Raw genomic sequence first — 23,646 nt, 5'->3', positions numbered from 1 at the left:
ATGCTTAAGGAACCGAGATGAAGGCTGGAAGCTGGGGGAGCTCCGGGGGGCTGTGCCCACCGTCCAGGGCGACAGGTTGTGAGAGCATGAAGTCCAGAGGCTGCAGGGAGAATGGTGGAGACTGAGCCACCGACCTGAGGTGCGAAGAGAGGTGCAGGGCAAGGGGCGGGGTTTTTGGCTTGGGAGGCTGCTGGATCACCAAAACGGGGGACGTGGGAGGGGAACACATTTAGGAGAGGCTACGGCTTCTACCATGGATGATTCTGAGTAACGAGCAGGGAGCACAGAAGGAGGTTTGGTGGCTGAGAGAGAGATATAAATTTGGCAGATGATACATTAGTCAGAACAGGAAAAGCTAGAACTTACAAACAAATAAATCCTGAAATCTCAGCATCTTAACAAAAAAGCTTATTTCTTCTTCATACGAAGTTCACAGCCGGTCGGCAGAGGAAATGCTCCGACCAGTAATTCTGAGACCCAGGTGCCCTCCATCTTATATGCCACCATCTCAAACGGCGATGTCCGCAGCCGCCACAGCAAGAGATAGAGATGCCTGCCCAGGAACACCTGCCCCCCCAGGAGGGATGGGCGTGGTCGCTCCCCACAGCTCATTGGTCAGAACTGTCACGAGACCCCAGCCCACCTGCAAGGGAAGCTGGGAAATGTCGGGGGAGATACGGAATATTGTGTAAGCACTGAGGCCGTGAGGTTAGGTGGGAGAGATCACGGGAGTTTTGTGGTAGGAGAAGAGAAGAATGCGTGGACAGGGGCCTGGAGCCCCGGAGGTAACCGCAGCATTTGAGGAATGGGGGGAAGAAAAGTCCTAAACCGGAGAGGAGGGCGAGCGGGGTCTTGGAGGCTAAGGCAGCCAAGGCAGCAGGGCAGGCGCGAGGCCTCTCCTGACCTACTGTATGACATTTTGGAGGCTGGAGATAGTCTTCAGTAGATGCTATTACCTATGTTTCACAGATGCAGGGACCCAGGGTCAGAGGGCTGAGTGTCTCAGGCGCCTAAGTCAGGACTTGGCCTAGACCAAAGCGGGGATGTTTCCCTCCCAGCTCTGCTGCCTGCTTTCCCAAGTGTTTCCGCAGAAGGGATGGTGTTTACCAGGGCGCGGTTTACCGGGACCCTCTTAAAATCGTGCCTCCCTAATGTCCTAGGTTGACCAGGATGTCGGTGAGGAGGGGCTGTCCAGGGCCTCTCAAATCTGGATGAACTTCTTGACCCTCTGGGCTTCAGTTTCTTCCTCTGCTGCTGTGTTGTTTCACAGGTAAGCACACCACACTGTAGTAGAGTGCAGGGCTGGGAGCGCCCCTCCCCCCACTTGACCTGCTCCCCGAACAACCTCCACCACTTCTCCATCCTCTTCTCCTGCCCAGGAATCTTAACAATAACTCCTCAGATCACTCACAGACAACCAAGACTGGGGACGCCAAAGTAAGGGCCTGATTTGCATAGCAAGCCCCTCCCCCACCCCTTGGTGTGTGCACAGTTGCCATAGCAACATGCCCCAAAAGACTCTTCTTTGCAGTCACCTCCCCTTCCTGTACTGCTGGAATGCTGGCTCCCTACCCAGGCTGGGAGGGCTCAGAGCTCAATCTCTCATTTCATGGATGAAGAAACTGAGGCCCAGAGAGGGGAAGCAACTTGCCTAAGGGCACAGTGTGCATTAGCAGCAGAGCCTTACCCAGAATCCAGGTCTCCCCATTCCAGCTCCAAGGTGCCTGTCACCCTGAGTAGGTCGTGGGGGTGGCCACCTCCCTACCCAGTCACCAGCGTGCTACATCCTCGCTCACCTCAGGCCTCTAGGGAAAACCTTGGGCAGTACAATGAAGAAATGACCACTCAACTCAGGGCAGAGACTCAGAGATAGAGGCAAGCACTGGGGATTGTGGAGGCCGGGATACAACTAATAAGATTCCCCCTGGGTCTCCAGCCCAGCTCTTCCCGCCCAATTCATTCATTGCACAAATATTCATTATATGCCTGCTGTGTGTCAGGTACTGTTCTAGGCCCTGGGGGTTCTGCTGTGATCAAACTGTTTCAAAAATCCCTGCCCCAGTGGGGCTGGCACTCTTATGGGAGATTGAAGACGATGAACAAACCACACAAACGTGGTGTGGTGTTCAGAAAATGGTGGAGGGACCACTTGCTACTTGAGTTAGGGTAATCTGCATGTTCTTTCACAACTTACCTGTCCCCTGTTCCACACTCCCAGGCCACCTGGTGTCTGATACCTGTCCAGTAAGATTGCCAACAAGTTGATGTGTTTTGGATGAACACCCCTTGGGCCATGAGCCTGAGGCTTTACCGGTAGAATTTTCAGCAGCATAGGTGGCAGGTGGGAAAATGCTTGGGGGCAATGGGCTCCCTGATGTGAGCAGCTGCCTTTCCTATTCCAAGTATGGCCTGCAGGCTCAGAGAATCTGATTTCGGAGGCCCGGGAAAGATGGCCTGCCACCACTCACCAGCATCAAAATACTGACTGCTGTGTAGTTCCTGGTGCAGAAAGATAGCCCTTCACCTCATAGTGAGAAAGAGCAGCAAGTCACAAACACCCCTGAAAGCCGATTCCAGATGCCAGGCTCCCCTTCCTGAGAGGGGAGTTTTATTTCACTTCCTGTGGAAATCTTCAAACATACAACAGAAGCGTAGCATAAAGCACTCCAGGTGCCTGTGTGCATCAGGAAACCAACTCATGGCTATCTCTGGTTTTAGCCCCACCCCCTTCCTCCCCACTGGAATGCTCCAAAGGGAAGTGGGGCTGGTTTTATAAGGAAAGGGGATGAGCTTGAAGGCCCTCTCCACCAAACCTGGAAGAGAAGGATTGCAAAAGTGCCAGCAAGGCAAGCCAACAAGGAGGCTTGGGTCTTGGGCAGGGAGTACCCTGGGTGGACCCTTAAGCCCAGGAGGCTGAGGGGTTGTTGCACCCAGAATGGGGGTTCTGGTTCTGCCAGTGGGGTAGAGGACCCTGGTGAAGGGAGCCAAGCCCCATTTCCTGCCCCAGTTTCACCTCTTTGTTGTCTTTCCCTCCTCTTTCTTCCTCCTCACTCGCAATAAAAACATAATTACGGGCTTTATAAAAAAAAAAAAAAAGGCAAATTATGGTGACATGCTTTAATTATCTGCGAGCAATGGCGGGCTGAATTACACAGGCAGGGCCTTGGAGGTTACCTAAAAATAAAGCAAGAAGCCTCATTAAATGCTAATTGCTGCTTTTGCCAACCAAAGTGAGATCTGGGCACCATGTGCCATTCAGTGCCAGGCTGTCTGCAGGGAGGTCCGAGCCCTGGGAAGCTCAGAGTGCCAGGGCCAAGCCCGGCTGGGCAACCAGGGCAGCGCAGGGCAGGTGGTGGGGGCAGAGAGAAACTCTAGATGCCAGGGAGAGCGTCCCAGAATCCCCTGGACATTGAGTGGGGAGATGGAAAACCCAGGCTGCGAGGAGGAAGCCTCAGGCCTCAGTGAGAGCATCTAAAAGCAAGGGCCCACGGCCTGTCCTCTGGCTAGAGAGGAGCCACAGCTTTCCGGAGGCTCAGCATCTTTCTGTGGGCTCCCAAGGGCCCCTCCCTGGACCTGGAGGCCAAGATGGCATGGGGGCGGGGGCCAGGGGACACCTGGCACAGTGCTGACAGGTCACTTTCTGGTCCCCTTTGCCTCTGTCTCTGGGGCCTGAGAAGGCAGGATGGAAAAGCAGATGTTGAGACATTGGAACTCCCCAGCAGAGCTGGAAGAGACCCAAGCTTGTATCTTGCCTCTCAGGCCGAGTCCCCAGGGACCTGGGAGTTTCACAGAGGTGACCTGTGTGACCTGCTGACTGGATAGCTTTGTGGCCTCCTGCCCAGGGCTGGTAGCAACCTAATCTTGGCTTTGAGCCCCAAAAGCTCTTGAGTGGCGGACATCCCCTCTTGGCTACAGAAACCCCAAGGTCCAACACCACATTGGTCTCATTCAATACTGTGCACCTGGGGCCTGGCCCATAGTAGGTACTTAAACCTGTTGGATATACATGGTTAAGAAGGGGTTTGACGGGCTGGTCAATCCATCTAGTTTTTCCAGGAATTTCTTGGTTTTAGCACTGAAGGTCTGACATCCCAGGAACTCTGCCACCCGACCCCAAAACCCCAGTCCCAATACCCCTAGGCCTGAACACCACCTCCTCCCACTCACTGCTCTCCACCCCTGACACATTGCAGCCACACCTGTTGGCTTTTCCACACACCATTAGTTTTAGGCAGTGGTTCTCCAAGTTAGCTGCATTGCAGGGACCTGGAAGGCCTACAGAGCAGACGTCCGGACATTGCCCCCAGAGCTTCTGGTTCAGCAGGTCTGAGGTGGGGCCCATAATTTGCTTTTCTAGCAAGTTCCCAGGGATGCTGATGCTGATTTAAAGGAACAGTTGTGGTGCTGGAAGAGCTTGAAAACCACTGATGTCCCTGGCCCACTGCACTGCATAGCCCGTACCTGGGGAGCTGGTAAAAATGTCTTCTCACCGACACCCCCCCTTACAGAGGAGGAGACTGCAGCCCTGGGGACCACCACTCCTGGTACCTCTAGGCCTCTCCCTGGGAGCTTAGGGAGACCCCATCACCCCTCTTATAGAGCAAAGGTCTCTGGGGGCCACCAGCCCTCTCTCCAGTGAACCAGGTACACTGCAAACCCACCCCCCATCTTATTGAAGTGTAAAATTATTAAGGTATGACTTATCCATCCCACTCTCCGGGGTGTCCACTATGAGCCTGGTAAGTTAATAGCATGGCATAGGGAGCAATGGGGAGCAGCCATGGGTCTTCCCCACTCATGCGCAGGTCCTACCCAGGCTCACCTGGCTGCAGGATCCCAGCCCAGGCTTCTAGGTGAAGGCGTGGCACCCACCCTCCCACACTGCTGCAGTTGGTCTGACTCCCAGAAGTCCTGGGGAAACTGGTCCCTCCCCTCCACCTCACACCCACAGAGCCTACACACCTCTCCTCCCTTCCCCGCAATGTAGCTGCTTGGAATTCACACCCCACCCGAGGCTTCCCCACTTAACCCACCCTGTTCCCATAAGGATGTTACTTTGGGATATCCAGCATTTCTAGGCTATAGAAATATGCTGGGGCTGTGTCTCCCCCATTGGACTGGAAGCTCCCTGAGGGAGAGGCTGTGATTCTTCTCTCAGAAAGGGCAGTCCCTACAGGTGGGGCTGTGTCTCATCTGACTGGTACCCCTGTGAAGGCAGGGCCTGGGTGCCTCCTCCCCACCTGCCCTTCTTAGAGTCCGGGGCAGGCTGGACCACGCCAAGCCTCAGGAATATCTGATGGGTCTAAAGGCCACTAGGAGCCTCCCCTGACTCTGGGGGCTGAGGGGAGCAGAGGGGGCAGTACGCCCCTTGGAAAGAAGGTGATTCTCACCACTGGAACCTAGAAGAGGGGCTCCACAGATGTAGGGAGGGGCCTGGGAAAGTCCTGGGCTGAGCATCAAACCCTCCACCTAGGCTTGGGCCTCAGCACAATCACCTGGAGAGGGAAACAGACCAGAGAGGGGACAAGGTTCCCATGCTGGAGATGCCACACTCCCCTTCTCCATCCAAACCACCCCCACCACATGTGGGCTTGTGCACACACACACATGTGCATGTGCGTGCGCACACACACACACACACACGTGCTCACACACATGTGCTCACACACATGGCCTGGGAGCTTCTGGCAAACACTCTTGGTCTGACAACCTAGTTTTGTCTGATTAGGCTAGAGCACTGGGGTGCTCTCTTCTGGGGTGCAGTCTTAGGAACTGTCCTGCAAAAGCAAGACAATGAGTGAGAAACTCCCTTTTCCCCCTCCTTCCCTTACAAACACTTACGAGCATAGGGTAAATGCTCTCCACCTATGCACAGTCTCACAGACCCTCCAGGGGACCTGATTTCCTGAACAGAGGTGTGGGTGACACCCATCGTCTCCCAGTAGTAAGATGGACTCACCCATGGGGTGCTACCCGTGGCACAATTCTATGCACCAGCCTCATCTCCACCCACACCTCCCACACCCAGTCCCAGCCTGGCTCTCCCCCACCCAGGGCCCTCCAGACCCTTGACCTCCCAGCCCTGCACTTCAGTCAGCTGGCCAGGAAGGGAGGGGGCGTGGGGTCCCAGGGGCGGCCCAGGAAGGGGCGGCCCAGGAAGCCTGGGCTTCAGCTGCTGCCTGTGGCCTCATTGTGTCACCAGCTCTGTAATTTACCCCTGGCAGGGCCCAGCCCCTCAAATGCTTCCCGCTCCCCACCTCCCAACCCGCAGAGGAAACCAGCTGCTGAGAACACACACTCGCACACCTGCCGCTGGCCAGTGGCTGACATCCTCACGAAGTCAGGATATCTAAGCAGATAGTCTTCACAACAGACACACAGCATACTAGCACCTGTAACCTGGAGACAGGACAGGCAGGAGGGGAGGGCTGTGGGGCCTGGGAGCCCTGGAAGCCAGTTTCTCAAGAGAGGTTCCAGGCTGGAAAGAGGAGAGGTTCGGGGTACGGGGTGGGGGTCAGAGTCCCGGTGTGAGGAATGTGAGGCAGGGGAGAGGCAAGGCAGAAAACGGTACCACCTTAGGGGCTGCAGGGCAGGAGACAGGAATAGAACATGCTCCTTCCTTAGGGGACCACCAGGGGCTGATTTCTGGAATCTGCTGTGAAGTCCTGGTCCCTCCCTGCCCAGGGCTGCCCTGTGATCCCACTCCATGGCAGCCCCAGAGATAGCTTCTAACCACCCTAGAGCCCTCAGTCTCCATCATTGCCCATTTTCTCCTTGCTTCCAATTCCAGACTCTCCCGCTGCAGGCTGAGACAGGGGTCCCCCTGCAGGACCCTCAGCAGCTGTGGAGGCAGGGTGCAAAACCATGTGTTTATTTTTATTAGAAATGTTCTCGGTATAAAAACAGTCATGCGCTACACATTGTCATCAATAACCATCACCAAACACCCAGGCACTGAACTCCGTGTCATCGGCAGGAGGGGCAGGCGGGGGGCAGGCGGGGGCAGGACACGCGGCAGACGGGCAGGGGGCAGGCGGGCAGGCTGCGGGCCACGGGGACACACACAGAGGCCACCGGGAGGATGCGGCACTTGGCAACACACTTGAGATTGGTTTTTGTTTTGGCTTTTTTTGCGTTTTGGCTTTTTTTTTTCTTTTTCTATTTTGCGACATGTAAGATTTGGTGAATGGGGGTGACAGTGGCAGGGAGAAAGTAAGGGCTGGATGTAATGAAGGTGAGTGAGGAGGGGGCTGAGGACTGGAAAGAAACCTGCACGGGAGACCCAGGGGAGCACAAGAGAAAAAAACTGGAAAGACCTGGAGACGGAGGATGCAGGAGGAAGAGGGGACAGAGGCAGAAAGAAAGCAGCTAGGGAAAAGCAGAGCACACAGACAGGTGCAGACGCAGAAAAGGCAGTGGTAAAATAAAGACAGGGATGGAAACAGACTGGGACGGTCACCAGTGCGACAGCAGAGACGAAGGGAGAGAAAACCAGCTCTGGGCCCACGCAGCCTGAGCCCCTGTCATTTGGGGGCTGGGAGGGGCCATGGTCCAAGATGCAGGCTCTTGGGGTGGCCTGCAGCCGGCCCGGCCTCTTGTCCTCCTCCTGTCACCTGCCCGGCTTGCCCAGGCTGCCCAGCAGTGACTGCCGGGGGCTCTGCTGTCCTCAGCACCAAGCCGCGTCCGTGGGCATCCACGGGCAGGCAAGACATCAGCTGGGCCCCTGGGAGTGGCCCTGGCCCAACGCGTCAGCCACAAGGGTCTCGGGTCCTCCTCCTCTTGTTCGGCTCTGGTGGCCTAGCTAGATTGCATGGTTGGTGTAGGTGACGTAGGTCTGTTTGGTGGCCAGTGCTGGAAGGAGAGAGACCGGGGTACCCAGACATCAGGGGCAGGCTTTTTCAAACCCCCCTTCTGCACAGTCACTGCCCTGCCCACAGCATCAGGTCCAGACCCCTGAACCAAGCTGTTGACATCCCCCAAACTGAATGGTGGCCCCACCCCACCCATCCCATTGCTTCCCCACTTCCCTTCCCCTACTCTGCACTCCCCCCACTGCAACTAGTGCCTCATCCCCCCAACCGCACCCCCACCAAATTCCCCCACTCCCTGAACCCATCCCCTGTCTGAACATCCTTCCCACCTCCACACCTTCGCTGAGGCTAAGCTGCTTCCCTGGAGGGCCCTGCCCTCCTCACTCTGTCGTTTTAGTTAGGATCCCTCCTTTGATGGGCTCTCCCTCCCCAACCCACTGCTCTGGGAGGGTCCCCCGACGCCCTGCCCCCAACAAAGCCCCCGCCACCTCCCGACTCCACCACACTTGAGGAGAATCATTTTTATTTGTGATATTAATTATATATAGCCTTAAAGTGTTATCGACAGAAGGATTTCAGGTCCACAGCACACATTCTTGGAAGAGCACATGCGAAAAACAGACATTAGACAGAGCCTGGCAGCCTAGGGGATGGGAGTAGAGAGCCAGGACAGAGAGAATGAATGATGGAACCAGTGGCCGGGCCCTGCCACTGGAGGCTAGACACTGACTAGCTGACCAGGAGGCCCCTCCAACTGACTCGGCCCCAGTCCCTCACTCAAGGAAGTCCCATCAGGCCTCAGTATGGCTACCCTTCTCATTTCTGGGTGTCCCTGTCTCACCCCAGCCTTGAGTCTCCCTTATCTGCACCCTGAACAAGGGCCAGCCACCACCAGGACCTGGCCTCTGTGTCTGGGTACCCTTATTTCCCAGTCTCAGCCCCTTGTGGGCCCCCCCACCCACCCAGCTGGGTGACAGTCTCTTTCCAGCATGAACCTCCCCTCCCTCCACCCAGGTGGGGTTCAAACCTCATGGCAGCCTAGTGACAAAGCTAGATAAGGGCCACCCTCCTGCGACAAATGAGGCACTGAGGCCAGTTGGGTGAGGAGCCTGGCCAGGCCCTTAGTTTTGTCCTGTCAGGATCCAGGGTCTCCCTGCATGGCTGGGGACAGCTCAGTGATGAGTCATGAAGGTCAGAATTGCTGCGTGGGGTGGGAGCTAAGTGCTGGTGCATGGAGGCAGCCGGACAGGAGACAGTTACGGTGCCCTAGTGCGCAAAGCTGGCCTAACACTCCATCAGGGGCCTCTCCACCCAGAAAAGGACCGTCCCTGCCAGCCTCACCCAGGGCGTCCAGCCCGGAATGGAGGACACAGAGGGGGAGCAGTGTGGCTGGACTCTCTGATCCTCTACCCCATGCGCTGGGCCCACAACTGCTGAGTTAAGACCATACTTCCCACACTCCCCGCTGGATGACATTCCTGCTAATGACGTGGGAGTGGAAGGGCTGTGTGTCATTTGATTTGCATGTCATTTGATTAAAACTGTTTCTCCCATACTTGCCCTCTTACGCCTTTCGGGGGGCAGAGCAGTCACTGAGAGGGATCAGCCTCAGCACAACCTTCTGGGAGCCGCTGGAAGAGACCCAGGTCCCCAGGCCTGCCCACCCACTACACTAGCATAGCCGGAAGCCCACCGACATAGGCAGGATTTCTGGGTCCCACTCCCAGAGGGTCCATCAAGTGTGACCAGAAGCGAACTTGTGGGGGGTGGGGCAAGCAGAGGGGTACCTCGTAGGACCAGCGGGGCAACATGAGGTGTGGAACACAGGGGAGCTAAAGGAAGAACTTTCTCCTGAGTGGAGAGGGTGGCCTTATACAGTAGTTCAGCTGCCTGTCAGCTGAAATACACAAACAGAACATGGACAATCACTTGGCTGGGCTGCAGCCAGGAAGCTGCAAGTCTCAGGTTCCCCCCGGACAGGTGGCAGGAGGAAAAGGGGCCCATGACTTCAGAAGGAGGCTTACAAAGCATGCCAAGACTTGCCACCTTCATTTCTAAAATGACCCGTCTGCCTCCAGGGTGCTGGTGACCACGAGGGAAGGACCATGGACAGGGCCGTTTTGAGGGAACAGCATCCAGGAGGGTCCTGGGCTGGACAGACTTGGGCAAAGGAGCCCAGACACAAAGGCAGAGGTGCTGAAAGGGGGGCGGGGGCGCTGTGCAGATCAGCACTCTGGGGACAGGAGTCTCTGACCCCCTCCCTCTGTGACCTCCGGCAGCTCCTCCCTCGCCCTCCTAGGCCCCACCTGTAACACAAAAGAGCTCAGTGGCCCTTTGGCCCAGACTTCTTTCCCTGCGGGCCTCCCCGGGCCCCACTCTCCACCCCACTCTCTCCAGCACGATCAGAAAAAGAGGCAGCGGCTGAATCAGTTCCCTGGGGCTCCATCACCCCCTGGGTGAACTGATAAAATTGAGTCTCCAAACCTGCAAACCCGCCAGCAGCCTGGCTCAGAGGTGAAGGAAAACAGCAGTAGGGGCAGCCAGACCTCCACCAGCTGTAGGGAAACAGGCCCCAGGAGCCAGGGGCACCCACGCAGGCAGAAGGAGGAAAATGGCAGGGAGGTCAGGGACAGTTGGGCCCTGCCGTCCCTCTAAGAACAGAGCTGTTTCCAATAGAAAATTCAGTCCTTGGGTTCCAGAACCTGGAAGTGCATTCAGCCCTCAGCTACAAGCCAGGGGCCCCAGAGTCCTTCAGCGCAGCTTCGGTCTCACCATCTGGAAAATGGGAGCAGTGAGTCTGCCCGCCCGCCCCTCCCACCGGGAGCTAACTGTGAGACTCTCCCACTGTGGCTGGGAGTCAGGAGGCTTCGGGTCCGGTCCTGCCCTCCCCAGTACAGTGGGTCGCAGCACCTGCCAAGCAGCCCTTCCGACAAATTGAACCTTTCAGCACCTCAATTTTCTCATCTGTACATTGGGTGGCTCTCAGCCACAAGGTGGAGGGTACCCTGCAAAGTGGTGGGCAAAGGGGCAGGGCTGAAATAACTAGAGCAGTGAGGACAGGATGAGGACAGTGATGCTCCAGAGGCATCCTCAACCCGAAGGGAGGGACACAGAGCGGGAGCCAAGGGCCCCAAACCTATGCCTTGCCCGTGACAGACCCTTGCTGTTTTTCAGTCCCTGCCACCTCAGATAATAATTAGCTGGGTGGTGGCAAGCAAGAGCTGACAGCCCCCATTTGTCGCCCTGTGTCTCTGTGCCCAATCTGCCCACAATCAGGCCCCTGAATTATTTATTCTGTTGTGTAAAGATACGTGGCCTCCCAGTGACAGAGTGAAAAATGGCCCTGCTGCACAGGAGTGACATCTCTCCACTCTCCCTGCTCATACCCCCTCACTCTGGCATCCCCAGAATTAATCACCGGGCTCCCACCCAGCACCCCCACAGCTCCTGCTATCGCCAAGCTAAGGGACAGTGGTGACAAAGGGTCCTGGCCTCTGGCTCCCACAGGTGGGCGGAGGGAGCAAACAGCTCTCGTCCTTCCCTTGCAGGAAGGTTCCCTTGCTGGGAACCCTGCGTTTCCCTTCCCTGGGCCTCCATTCCCCTCCTTGTCTGGTGGGGGGTGGGGTGGGAAGGGGTGGGAATTCTACCCTGTCCCCATGGGACCAACCTCAACAGAGACAGAAGAAGCCATGTCAGTAAGGAGCCATCAAAGCTGTCTGGGAAGGCCCTGCCCTCTGGTTCCCTCTGGCCAGTGACAGCACCATGAGGGTCACACTTTGGGGTTAGGGTGTTATCTCCAGTTAAATGCCCATGGTCCCTGGAGGGCTCATGCCCCATTCAGACGAGCCCTGGAGCAGAGCTCATTTAACACACCTGCCTGCACCAGGGTAGTAGGGCCTGGAGGGTGGAACCCGGGACAGGTAAGTCTCCGTGGGAAGGAGGAAAACTGAAGGCAGGAGTGTGGGGTGGGGAGCAAGGAGGGGCCCCTGCTCAGGACAGAAGGGTCTGGTGAGGGGCTGCATTTGGGGTTTCTGCAAATCTAGACACAAAAGGCCAGAGGTGGGGCATCCTGGGAGGACAAGGCCCCTTCCCATCTCAGAGCGGAGGCCCCAGGGGGCCCCTGAAGGGAGTCCTAGGGCTGTAGGTCCAAGGGGAGCTCTGGGAGGATTGGAACCAGAGGTCATCTGGCAGAAGATGGGGGCAAGGGGGCAACACATGGTCTTCAGCATGTCAAAAGCCACCTATACTGTTCTGCACAGAGAAGGGGGCCCCAGAGATAGGAAGACCATGTGAAGTTGGGGTCAAAGGAAAGACACTGGGGCCAGCGAGCCACCGACTTGCTGTGTGACCTCAGGAGAGTCACTCACCCTCTCTGGGCCTCAGCTGGGGATCAAACCTCTAGCCCCACCCCAGCCTCACAGGACTGTTGTGAAGAGCACTCAACAGAGCAGAGGGCTTTGGGAGGGAAAAATCCTGTCTGGATGTAGGAAGAGACTTCCCTTCTTTACACAGATGGCTGTCTCTCAACACGTGGGAGCCATGATGAGAAAGGGAGGGAAGATGTTTCCCCAGGGCCACGAGGTGGGGGAGCCTGTGAGAGGTGCTGCCCCAGCCAAAACAAACAAAGGAGGCTAGGTCTCCTGGTCTCCTGACCTCCTTGTCAGTGACACAGGGCCTCCTCTTAGAGCCTGCACTCCAGACACTCCTGTAGTCTAGCCCAAAATCCTCCTGCTGCCACCAACAATGTCCATTTCTGGCCTTTCCCCCAGGATGAGAGGGAAGCAGCTGAGTACTAACTCCCAGGTCCCACCAGGACTGAGTCTCCCCAGAGGGAGGGGCTCTTCTTCTCCTTCCCCACCAGTGGGAGCCCCCCCCCCCGGGACTTTCAGAGAGCAGGGGAGGCAGAAGCTGCCACATAAACTATTTGGACACTTGCACGATATCCAGGGAGGGAGCCAAGGTCTCAGTGAGCAGGGTTGACCACGGCTACCCCTTCGTCTCACCCCCGCCAACCACTGGAGCAGCTAGAGTGGAGGCCCACCCCACAGGTGGGAGACCCCATGGCTCACCCCAGGGCAGAGGCCTCCATCTCCAAGGAAGCAATAGGGACATCACCGTGAAGGTCAAATCCAGCCCAGCTACCTGGTGACTATGTGACCCACATGAATCCCTAACCTTACTGAGCCTCCCTTTCCTCATCTGTATTACACAGATGATAAATAACTTGCCTTTTAAGGTCGCATGGCTGTGTGTCACACAATCAGGGTTCAAGGAGTGGTTGCCACCATGACTGGCGCCCCCGAGGCACCCTCATCCCTCGCATGCCCTGCCCCTCTCTCCCCTCCATCTCTTCTCACAGAGGGCTGGCTGCGAGGGGGACCAGAGAAGCTGGCAGAGATGGCGGCCTCACTCCCTCATGCACATTCCTGCCCAGGCCCAGACCTTGGGCCTGCCCCTCAGATGCTGAGGTCCCCCTCAAAGCATGACCCTCTACTGCAGAGGTTTCCTTGAACCATCCCTTGGGAACACCCAGCCTCTGGGGAACTGAGGCCTATGGAGGCCCTCCGTCCAACTTACTTCTTCCCTTACCCATCCTGGGGACCCACCTCCTGGGTCCCCATCTCTCAGGGCCCTGTTAGGGCGTGGCCAGGCGGGCACCAGAGCCTCTGTGCCCAGGTCACTAAAGGGCCAGAAAGCAGAGGCCCTCCAGACAACCCATTCTCCCAGAGGGACGGAGAGGGCACAGGCCCAGATCTTGGTCCCAGGGAAGAGAAATCCCAGAGCCCCCATCACCCTGCATGAACCAGGTTCCCCCACAGCCTCACCCTTGGCAGTCAGATCCCTGGAAGTGTGCAGCTAAGGCTAGGTGGGGTGGGACCTTGAAGTTCTCTCCTGGTTACCAAGATGGGGCGGGGCAGAGGGGCACTAACCTGGCGCCTCAAGAGAGAATCCCCACTCACCTGTGGCCTCAGGGCTCTCCCAGGAACCCCAGAAAATGGGCTTAGGGACGGACGTGGCCAGGGTCCCGGTTATGGGGGCTGGCCTTCTCCGGGAAGGAGGAGAGGCTGGGTGGGGCCCTGAAGGAGAGGGGAGGACCCGGACACTCACCAGGGGTCTCGAGGTTCTCGCAGAGCTCAGACTTGGCTTCACCATTGGGCCGGAAGCTGCCCTTCTGCGTGAACTTGTTGGACATGGTGGCGGCGGTGACGACAGCTTTGAGGCTGCGCTTGCGCTTGGGCACATTCTGCTCCGGGTGGAAGAGGATGATGTAGACCTTGGGCATGTAGAGCATCCCCAGGGACACCGAGGCGCTCAGACTCACCGAGACCGTCAGCGTCGTCGTCTGGATGTACAGCTGGAGGTGGGCCAGGGGCGGCGTCAGAAAGAGCTCTGCCCCAGCCTCAGAGTCCCGACCCCAGGAACAGACACAAGGGGGACAGACCCTGGGAGTCCCGCCCCATGTCCCACTGACTGGGCAGAAGGGAGTCGTGGTGTTGAGCTGGGACTTTAGATCAGACTCTCTGGATTCAAATCCTGACTCCACCATTTCTAGCTCTGTGACCTTGGACAAGTCCCACCCTGTGCCTCAGTTTCCCCACATGGGCATGCTGCTATAATACTCACCTCATAGGGCCGCCATGAGCATGAAACGCCTTGGTAAATGGTGATCCTATATACAACAATGCCCAGCCCATGGTACGTACGTACATGGAAGTGTTTCCCACTGCTTCATGCCATGTGGGGGGAGCACCCCTAAAGAAGGGCCCTCAGGGAACCACAGCTGACCCTCCCAGCAGCATCCCGCTACACAGGGCTGGGAGTGAGATGAACATCTGTTGGTGCCTTGGGGTAACTCCCAGGGGCCATGCCACAGCCCCTCGACCAGGTCCCCATTCAGTGACAGAGCAGGCCACTGACACGGGAGCCACAGCGCCCAGTGAGATATGGCGATGGCGGCACAGTCAAAGCCCATTTCACGCTCGCTCGCCAGCACTAACGGTGACAGATGTTTAGCAAAATGAAAGTCCATTAATCTGGGTGTCGGATAATCCATTCTTCAATAGCGGGGCCTTCCAGGCAGGGCCTGACAATTCCCACTGCCCCCTGGGGTCCCCTCCCTGCCTCCTCCATCACGCTTCCCAGTCTTCCAGGCCTCTGCTGTCCCGCCAGCCCCCCTCAACCTCCGTGCAGCCAGAGGAGACCTGGGCTGTAGCCCCCAGGTCTGGGCATGGGGAAGGCAAGAAATGTTCTACCCCCTAAATCTTCCATTTCTAGATCTGGGCCCCCTCCCTTGGGGCCTGGCTGATGTGTCGTCTCCTCTAGGAAGCTCTCCCTGAACCCCAGCTCTATCTGACCCCCTATGACACCCATTCTCATACTCTGTCCCATCTGCCCTTCTCTAAAAATGATTCATGACCTGGATCTGAAGGCTGTCTTTCCAGCTGTCCTTTGAGAGAGAGGCTGGAGAAGCCCTGGGGTCTGAAAGGAAAGAGGGATGTGACCCTGAGTCTCAAGCCCTCTCTAGCCCTCAGTTTACTCATCAGTGCAATGGGATGAGAGCTGCTACCTCTCCCAACCCACGAGGTGAGCCAAACCCAGACTGTGAAGCTCTGTGAAGGAGACTGGGAGTGTGGAGAAGTGGTTTTATTTGTCACTGTTCAGAAACTGTCACAAGCCCAGGGAAATGAGAGCCTGGTCCCCAGGCAACACACACCCCTCTGACACAGTCATCTCCTGTCCTCCCGTGCAAGCCATATTCTCACTCTTGTGCAACAGCACTCCCTCCCAGCATGACTGGCCAGTAGGAGGGTATAGGCTACCTCTCCTGCCCCCTGAGATGGGGCTGATGGCAGTGGGGGGGCCGGACAGGTTCCACACCATGGGGAAAGTGATGAAGGTCTGGGCTAATCAAGATGATGCTTGTTTTCAGGACCTTCACCATTGAACTGGGAGCTCCCTGGGTGAGGGTTCGTCTCCCTCATTAGACCGGGGCCTCCCTGAGGGCAGTCTCCCCTCTCACACTAGGGGTTCTTGGGTGTCGGGGTTGTGTTTCCAAGTCAGATATCCATCTTGGGCCCTCTGCCCACACTTTGTTGATTGGGGGGTGGGGCATACATTCGGGCCCATTCGGAGTTGGTGGAACCAGGGATAGAGGCCCCCTCTCTGGACAGAGTGAGCCCTGTTTTGGGGGCGAGATTCCACTCTGTCCTGAGCCACTGTGGGATGCTAGACCCCCCCACTAACACAGGCAGAAGAAGAGCCCAGGGGACACACATGTGGTTCCATGCCCTGCTGTCACCATCTTAAATCCTGAATCATTTTTGAACAAGAAAGGGGCTTTTACTTTCTTTCTGCATAAGGCCCTGAAAACCAGAGGGCCAGCCCTGAACGCGGAAAACAGTACAATCCTTGGTGTTCTCTTTTGCTTTTCAGAATAGAACCTTTTTGCAAAGATACAAGATGGGGCATAAACCAATCCAACCTAAGCGAGCTGCCCCCACCTGCTGGGGCCCTGCCCTTCCAGCAGGGGCTTCGGGGACTCGTCTAGCCATCCCAGGCTGAGAGGCAGCCGGCCCTGTGCAAGCACAAGTAAGGCTGCACACCCCAGTCCCTCTCCATGCTCTGGGGTCTGGAACTCCCACCCTCCCACCAGCTCACACGTTGTCCCAGAGCCCCCTGTGTGAAGGCGCACGTTGTCACCAACAGGTAGTAGCATGCTGATTCTATCAAAGAAGGAGCAGCCCTCTAAAACCTCTAGAACCCAACAGACACCCCCAACTCCCAGGGATGAGGCCCAGGTACGGATGCAGCCCTCCAAGGCCGGTGGCCTGAGAGGTGACCTCCAGGATCTGATTTCGTCTTGTTTCCCAGCCAACCTGTCTTCCAGATGGGGGTGCCTGGATTCCTGCCCCCCTTTCTGGTCAGGCCCTGGCTACCCTCTGTCCTCTGCAAGAAATCCTGACTTTGCCTCACAAGTGGCTGCTCCCCAGAGCAAAGAGGTTGTCAGAGCTAGGTCTGATGGGCGTGGACAGAGGTAACCGCAGGTGGGGCAAAGGGCACAGAAAGGAGCTGCTGTAGAGGGAGATGAGGAGTCTCCCATTTCCCTGTGAGGCCTGCTGGGCGGAGGGTCCAAGGGGCCCGCCTGGGGGTGCCGAGGAGATCTACCTGCTCCGCGATTTGGCTCAGGCTGATCCTAGTGGCCACAGAGATCCTCAGAATCTGTACAAACCAGAGAAATGAACCTCCCCACCTCCTGGTCAGCCTCTGTGGCTAGGTCCCACCCAAGGGCAGCTAAGTGGGAACCCCATGCCGTGGAGAAAGCATGCTGTGCCCGGCTCTGGGTAGTGCTGCACGGTGGCCATAATAATCCCTGGCGACTGGGGCTAGCATGGGGAAAGCCATCCACCTGCTCAGCCCAGCAGCACAGACTGCTTCGCTCCGCGCCACCACCTGCCTGCTGGGGAAATGGGCGCCACGAGCCCCTGCACACACATGTGCACACAAGCCTGGGCACGCCCACATACCCACAGACACGCATGCCCATAGACACATGCATCTCTGCATTCACACACACACACATCCCTGAACTCACAGCTGTGCGCTCATATGTGACTCAGACTCATGCCAGGGGGCACGTGTACACACACAAATGCACTCCCTTCATGCACCTAGGTACACTCGTATGCAGGCACCCAGACGCATTCATCCATATCTGTACACATACCTGAATACGCACCTACAAGTGCACACACACACATCTGCACATACATGGCCAGGCACATGCAACTCGTCTGCACACCCACATGCATCCCAGCCGTGAAGCTCTCAATGTACACACCTGCCCATCCCCACCCAGTGTACACAAACGCAGCCACCTGCACACAGATACACACACCACCCAGCCACCACCAACCATGCACAAGAAGGCACACACACCTCTGTACCCACACAACTCCCCGCCGCGGCCCCACCCCTCTCTCTCTCTACCTGTTTGCAGGGCTGGCAGAGCCCAGTGGAGATTCAGAGATTCAGCTCCTGGTGGCCTGTGCCTCTAGGAAGTTGGGTCCCAGCATGGGGTGGGAGAAGAGCTCATATCCCGGCCCCTCCTTATGCAGAAGCCCAGAGGGGAAGGTCATGTCCCATGTCCCCCACGATCAGGACCAGAGCAGGGTCACCTGTGGCTGAGAGGCTAGCCTGCTGTGTAACCCCAGGCAAGTAAGGGCCTCTGCGCCTCTCTGGGCCTCAGGAGAGATCATTTCAGAGGTTCCTTTTCAACATCTATACTCAGGGGAGCCTCCTAAAAAGGAAGAAATTAGAGGCAATCCGGGTAGCCTGGAGAGATGTGGGGGCTGAGCAGGAGGCGGGGCCTCAGCAGCTGGAGGAGGGAGGGTCTGACAGCCCCCTGGGAGGGCAGGAACCCCACCGAGGAAACTATAGGAAGGCAGAATCAGGGGCTCAGCCAGCATGTTGTCTGCCTTCTAGCTGTTCACCTTTACTCCCTGAGGAGGCAGGGGAAGGAGACTCCTGGTGTTGCCAAAATTTCTCAAGCTGTCAGCTTCCTACAATGTGGGGTGGCTTCCCCTGCTGGCTCTGTGGGCCCCCTGGGCACTGCGGGCCACCGGGCTCCGACTGTACCTGTCCTCAGCAGGGAGGGCTTCCCGTAGGCCTGTGGGGGCAGGAAACCTGGCTCACAGGGCAAGCTAGGCCTGGTGGCTGCTTTGGCTCAGGTTTGTGGGGTGACATGGAGCCAAACCTGATTTCTGATCTCAGGGCCCTCACTGCCAACCCCAATGTCTGCTTCTCAGAGCCCCTCAGCCCACTGGCTACCTTTAGAAGGCAGGCTACAGGCCTTTACAGGGCCAGGTCAAGGGTTTCAGCATGGAGGGCAGAGGTCTTGCCCTCAAGGAACTCTTGGAGCAGAGGTGGCCCTTACCAAGGAGGCTTGCAGGGCAGGAAGGTATTCCAGGGCTGCAGGGGGGCAGTGTGGACTGGGTTTGCGGAGGGGGTTCCTGAGTTAGGCACAGCAGGGTCAAGTTCAACCATGCCACCTATGGGCTGTGTGATCTCAAATGAGTCACTTGGCCTCTCTGTGCCTCTGTGTCTCATCTATAGACAGGGATAGTGCTATCCACCTTACCCTGCTACTGTGGATGGGGGCCATCAGGTAGAGTGTCAGGTCCATGACAAGCACCCCATCCGTCACAGCCTTGGCAGCAGCCTCACTGAAAGCCAAGGATCCTGAGTAGCTCACAGCTGGGCAAGCTCCAGCTTCAAATGCCAGCCATGGGCTGGTGACAACACCAGCTCCAGCTCCAGCCCGGCCCTCAGTCCTGAACCCCGGCCCTATGTATTCAGCAGCAGTATGTGGACCTCTTAACAGGCACCCCAAACTTAGCACATCCAGAGGACCGCCAGATCTCGGCCCCCAAACAGGCTCCTCTGTGCTCTTCCCCACCTGAGAGTGCAGACGTTCCTTCCTCCCGATCCTCACACCAAAACCCAGAGTCCTCCTTGATTCTCCTCTGCACTTCTTGCCCCACATGCAATCCGTCCCAAATCCAGCTGCCTCACCTGCAGACACATCCAAGAACCCCTGCTTCCCACCACCCCCGCCCCCAGCAGCCCCCTGCTGGGCTCGCTACAGTCCCCTCCGCATTGGCCATCCAGGTCTCAGCCCACCTTCCTCAGGGCTCCACCCAGCAGCCAGAGGGATCCTTCTAAACCCGCACTATGTCATGTCCCTCACTGCTCAGAACCCCAGCGTGGCTCCCTTCTCACTGACGGTAGAAGCCCACATCCTTCCCACAGCCTCTGAGTCCTCCACCATCTGTCCCGTCATCTCTCTGACCTAGTCCCCATCACCCTCCCCTGGGTTCCTCAGTACCAGCCACCCTACAGAGGGGTAAACGGCTTTCAAACCCATCAGGCCATGTGATTGTGACAACCCTTAATGACTGAAAGAGAAGGATCATGGCCCCAACATACTGATGGAGAAACTGAGGCGGAGAAGCCAGCTGCCATGCCCAAGATCCCAACATAGAACTCGGACCAGGAGCTGGGGTCCTTGGTCCCAATAACCCCTTGCCCATCTCTAACCTCTGGCTTCAGTGACCCTCAGTCCTTCAAGATAAAACCCTGCAGGCGCCAGGCAGCGCTGGGGCTGGGATGTGGTCAGAGTGCACGGGGCCCTGGGGTCTGTCCACGCCCACAGGATGGCCTGACAGAGCCAGCAGGAGGCACCCTGTCTGCAGCTCTGGCTGGTGGAGGGAAGGACCCTCAGCTGACACCCCAGGCTCCCAGGCTTCAGAGGCTTGGTGACCAGGAGAAGAGGAGTGAGTGTTGATCCAACCCCCACCCAGGGACCAAGGGGGATCCTGCAAGGGCAGAAAGAGGGGCAGGCAGAGGACAAGGAAGAGAGGAGTGGGTGCAGGGAAGATGGGGCTGAGCAGGGCGAGAGTCTCTTCTCCAGGAAAGAGTCTAGAAGAGATTGAAAGCTGACAGAGAGGAGAGAGGGAGGCAACGAGAGGTAGAGGCAGGGAGGGAAGGGAAGAAGAAGGAGAGAGTTGAGACGGGTGGGAAGGGGAAGCCAGAAAAGAGAAAGGGTAGGAGAGAAGAGGGACAATCCAGAAGCCAGAGAACAGACGGAGGCAGAGGAAGCAATGATGCATGGAGGAAGTCCTTTCCAGAGCAGAAGGAAAGGCCAGCGAGCCCCCACGGCTGCCCGCAGCTCGGGGCCCTCACTCTCCCCCACCCCCAGCCCCACCATTCACCTTGTCTGCTGACTGCGAGGTGCCAAAGAAGATGGGGATGAAAGCGAGCCAGACGATACAGGTGGTGTACATGGTGAAGCCGATGGGCTTGGCCTCGTTGAAGGTCTCGGGCACGCCGCGCGTCTTGATGGCGTACACGGTGCACGTGACCATGAGCAGCATGCTGTACCCCAGCAGGCAGATGAGCGACAGGTCCGAGATGTCGCACTTGAGCACGCCCCTGGCAAAGCGGGGGTCGAGCGTCCGCTGGTCCTGGAAGTCCACCACCGAGTGGGACGGGTCCACCACAAACCACACGCAGATGCCGAGGAGCTGCAGGGAGATGAGGCTGAAGGTGATGGCCAGCTGCGAGGCAGGGCTGATGAAGCGCGGCGCGCTCACCGACCGCTTGCCCTGCTCGAAGATGCGGTAGATGCGGTTGGTCTTGGTGAGCAGGGCCGCGTAGCTGATGCTCATGCCCAGCCCCAGGAAGATGCGGCGCAGAGAGCACGTCCCCAGGTCGGGCTCAGCGATCATGAGGAAGGTGGTGGCGTAGCACAGGAAGATGCCGGCCAACAGCACGTAGCTCAGCTCGCGGCCCGAGGCCTTGACGATGGGCGTGTCATTGTAGCGCACGAAGGTGACCACTACGAAGAGCGTGGCAGCGATGCCCACCACGGCCAGGAAGAGGGGCAGCACGGCCCAGGGCGAGTCCCACTCCAGCTTGATGATGGGGATGGGCCGGCAGCCCGTGCGGTTCTCAGTGGGCCGCATGTCGTACGGGCAGGTCTTACAGGTATAGCGGTCCACCTGGTACTGGTACCCTGTGCACGGCTCACAGTGCCAACAGCACGGCATCCCCTTCACGGTCTTCTTCCGCTCACCCGGCTGGCACGGCAGGCTGCAGATGGAGCGGGGTGGCTGCGGCCCGCTCCCCGGCCAGTGCATCCGCTCTATCTGGCAATGACATCGCAGGGGAGCCGGCCTCAGGCTATGCCACCCGCTACCCGGGGCCACCCCACCAGCTGGCATCCCGGCCACGGCAACGACCCGCTGGACCCAGCAGCTGGACTTAAATAAGCCCACCTGCATGATGCAGCCCTGGCTAACCTAGGAGACATCCTGAGCAAATCCCAAACCCTCCAGGACTGTACAGAGACCCTGAGCACAGAGAGCGGCAGGGAGAACCAGGAGTCCCACAGGGAAGCAGAGGGAACTCGGGAGCCCTGATTCCAGACCCACCCCAGCATCACCCAGGAGCTTGCTGGAAGTGCTACCTTTGGGCCTGCCCCAAACCTACTGTGTCAGGATCTGAGTCTTAACCAGACCCTGCAGGTGACTTGTGTGCTTGCTGGGAGATGTGCCGTCCCCGTGGCTCAGCCCACAGTGTCTCCTCTGGGTGGGACAGGAAGCTGTGCTCAGCAGAGAGCAATGACAGATTTGCTCAGAGGACACAGAATCTGTGCCCGGGGGTTAGAATTTCTTTATATCTTGCTCTAAATTAGCGCTAGTCACGGTTATATGTCTCCAAAGACACAGTCACTGCGAACAAAGGAGCCACAGGGTGTGTTGGCACCCCTACCAAATTCAGTGTTACAAAAAAGTCTGGAAAGTCAGCGAGAGGTGCAGAAGAGCTCCAGGCCCTGAGCAAAGGGAGCTGGACTACACTTGGGAGCCATGTTCAAGGCATCTGTTCCAAACAGAGCGGCTGCTAGGAGTTCACACTTGGCGAGCAGGGGGCCTGGCCAGACAGGTGCTCCTCTGTGCTGGGTCCTCCCTCCCAGAGAAGGAATAAGCAGCTGCTTGGGCAAGGGGATGGTTTCAGAGCTGAGGAAAAGGGGAGGGGCAGCCAAAGATGGGCTCCCAGGAGTGGGGAGGAAAAGCTCAGGGCAGCACCTTGTCCTGTGGCTCTGGGCATGACAGGGCCATGTGGTCCCCTAGAGCCAAAGAGCACAGGAACAACCTGGGCCACAATCCCTATAGGAACAATGAAGCAGGACAACCCTGGCCACTGGAGCTATGAGACTGTAGGGAAACAAATGGCAACGGTGGCTGTTCTAGAAAACTCTGGCTCCCATAGAAAGAGCCATAAATGTAGGTAAATCCTGGGATCACAGGTGTGTTGCCAGCTGGCTGTGAGCCCTGCAGCAAACACCTCAACCTCTCTGAGTCTTTGTTTCCCCACCTGATCCAAGGACACCAGAAAGAGGTCACTCTGCCCTTTGCTACTTATTGCACCTTCTATTTGGAAGTCATCACAGAAATTCTATTTCCCCAGAAGCTCAGGCCCACGAGGCGCGGGGCTCTGTGCCTGTCCCCTGCCTCGTGTCTAGCCCCCAGCACAGGGCTGGCATGCCGGGGACCCTGGGACTCTCTGTGGAGTCTATGACAGAGGAAGTGAGGCCCAGGCACCAGCCGTGAGAGGCCATCTCAGTTTCAGACCCGGAGGAAGACGGGGCGGGCAGGGTGAAGTCTCTTCCTCAGGCCCCCACCCCAGCCCGGCCTGCTCTGTGACCCCTGCAGCACAGCCCAAACTGAGCCCTCAGGAGAAAACGGGGAGGATGTGACAGTTGAAGTCCCGTCCCCCCGACCTTACCCCCGCCCCGACTCCACACTGGCTGAGGGGCCTTGTATCATCAGGGAGGTTTCCGCTGCCCTCCCCACACCGAGGCCCTGCCTTCACTTACCACAGCTGTAGAATGGGATAAGAACAGTGCCTGCCTCACGGGGCTGCTGTCCACATAGTAAGGTCCCACACTTACCACAGGTGCTGTATACAGCAGGCACTCAGTAAGGCTGAGCTGCCGATGTTGCTGGTGAACTGAATCACAGGTCCCCACTGCTCCCCTCACTGGACCCCACAGAGACACTCCTACATATGGGATATCATCCCCTTGGCCAAGTGCTCCCACCGGTCCTGTTTTGTCTGTCTATCTCTCTTCAGCAACCCAAGGAACATCACCGTGGGAATGGGCTCTACTCCCGCCCTGCCATGTGGCTTTTGGAACATCCCTCAGGCTGGGCTCGCAGAAATACTGCCTCTAACTCAGAAGATTGTCAGAGCCAAATGGGATCACAGGCAGAAA

General features: G+C 57.6%; 1 protein-coding gene across 6 annotated transcripts in view; it reads right to left on the bottom strand.

The window, feature by feature from the left end:
• Nucleotides 1-6,856: 6,856 nt before the first annotated feature.
• Nucleotides 6,857-23,646, bottom strand: part of GRM4 (glutamate metabotropic receptor 4) — a 117,386-nt gene continuing 100,596 nt past the window's right edge. For 5 of the 6 annotated variants that reach the window (XM_032340602.1, XM_032340600.1, XM_032340597.1 and 2 more), the window contains exons 9-10: nt 20,582-21,517; nt 14,173-17,862 (exon numbers count right to left, since the gene is read on the bottom strand). In XM_032340602.1, the coding sequence (XP_032196493.1) occupies nt 17,548-17,862; nt 20,582-21,517 (1,251 nt within the window). In that variant the 3' untranslated portion in view covers nt 14,173-17,547. The other variant, XM_032340603.1, reaches the window with a different exon arrangement.

Source organism: Mustela erminea, chromosome 4 (genome assembly GCF_009829155.1).
Source record: "Mustela erminea isolate mMusErm1 chromosome 4, mMusErm1.Pri, whole genome shotgun sequence".
NCBI lineage: Eukaryota > Metazoa > Chordata > Mammalia > Carnivora > Mustelidae > Mustela > Mustela erminea.
This window is presented reverse-complemented; position numbering and strand designations above follow the sequence as displayed.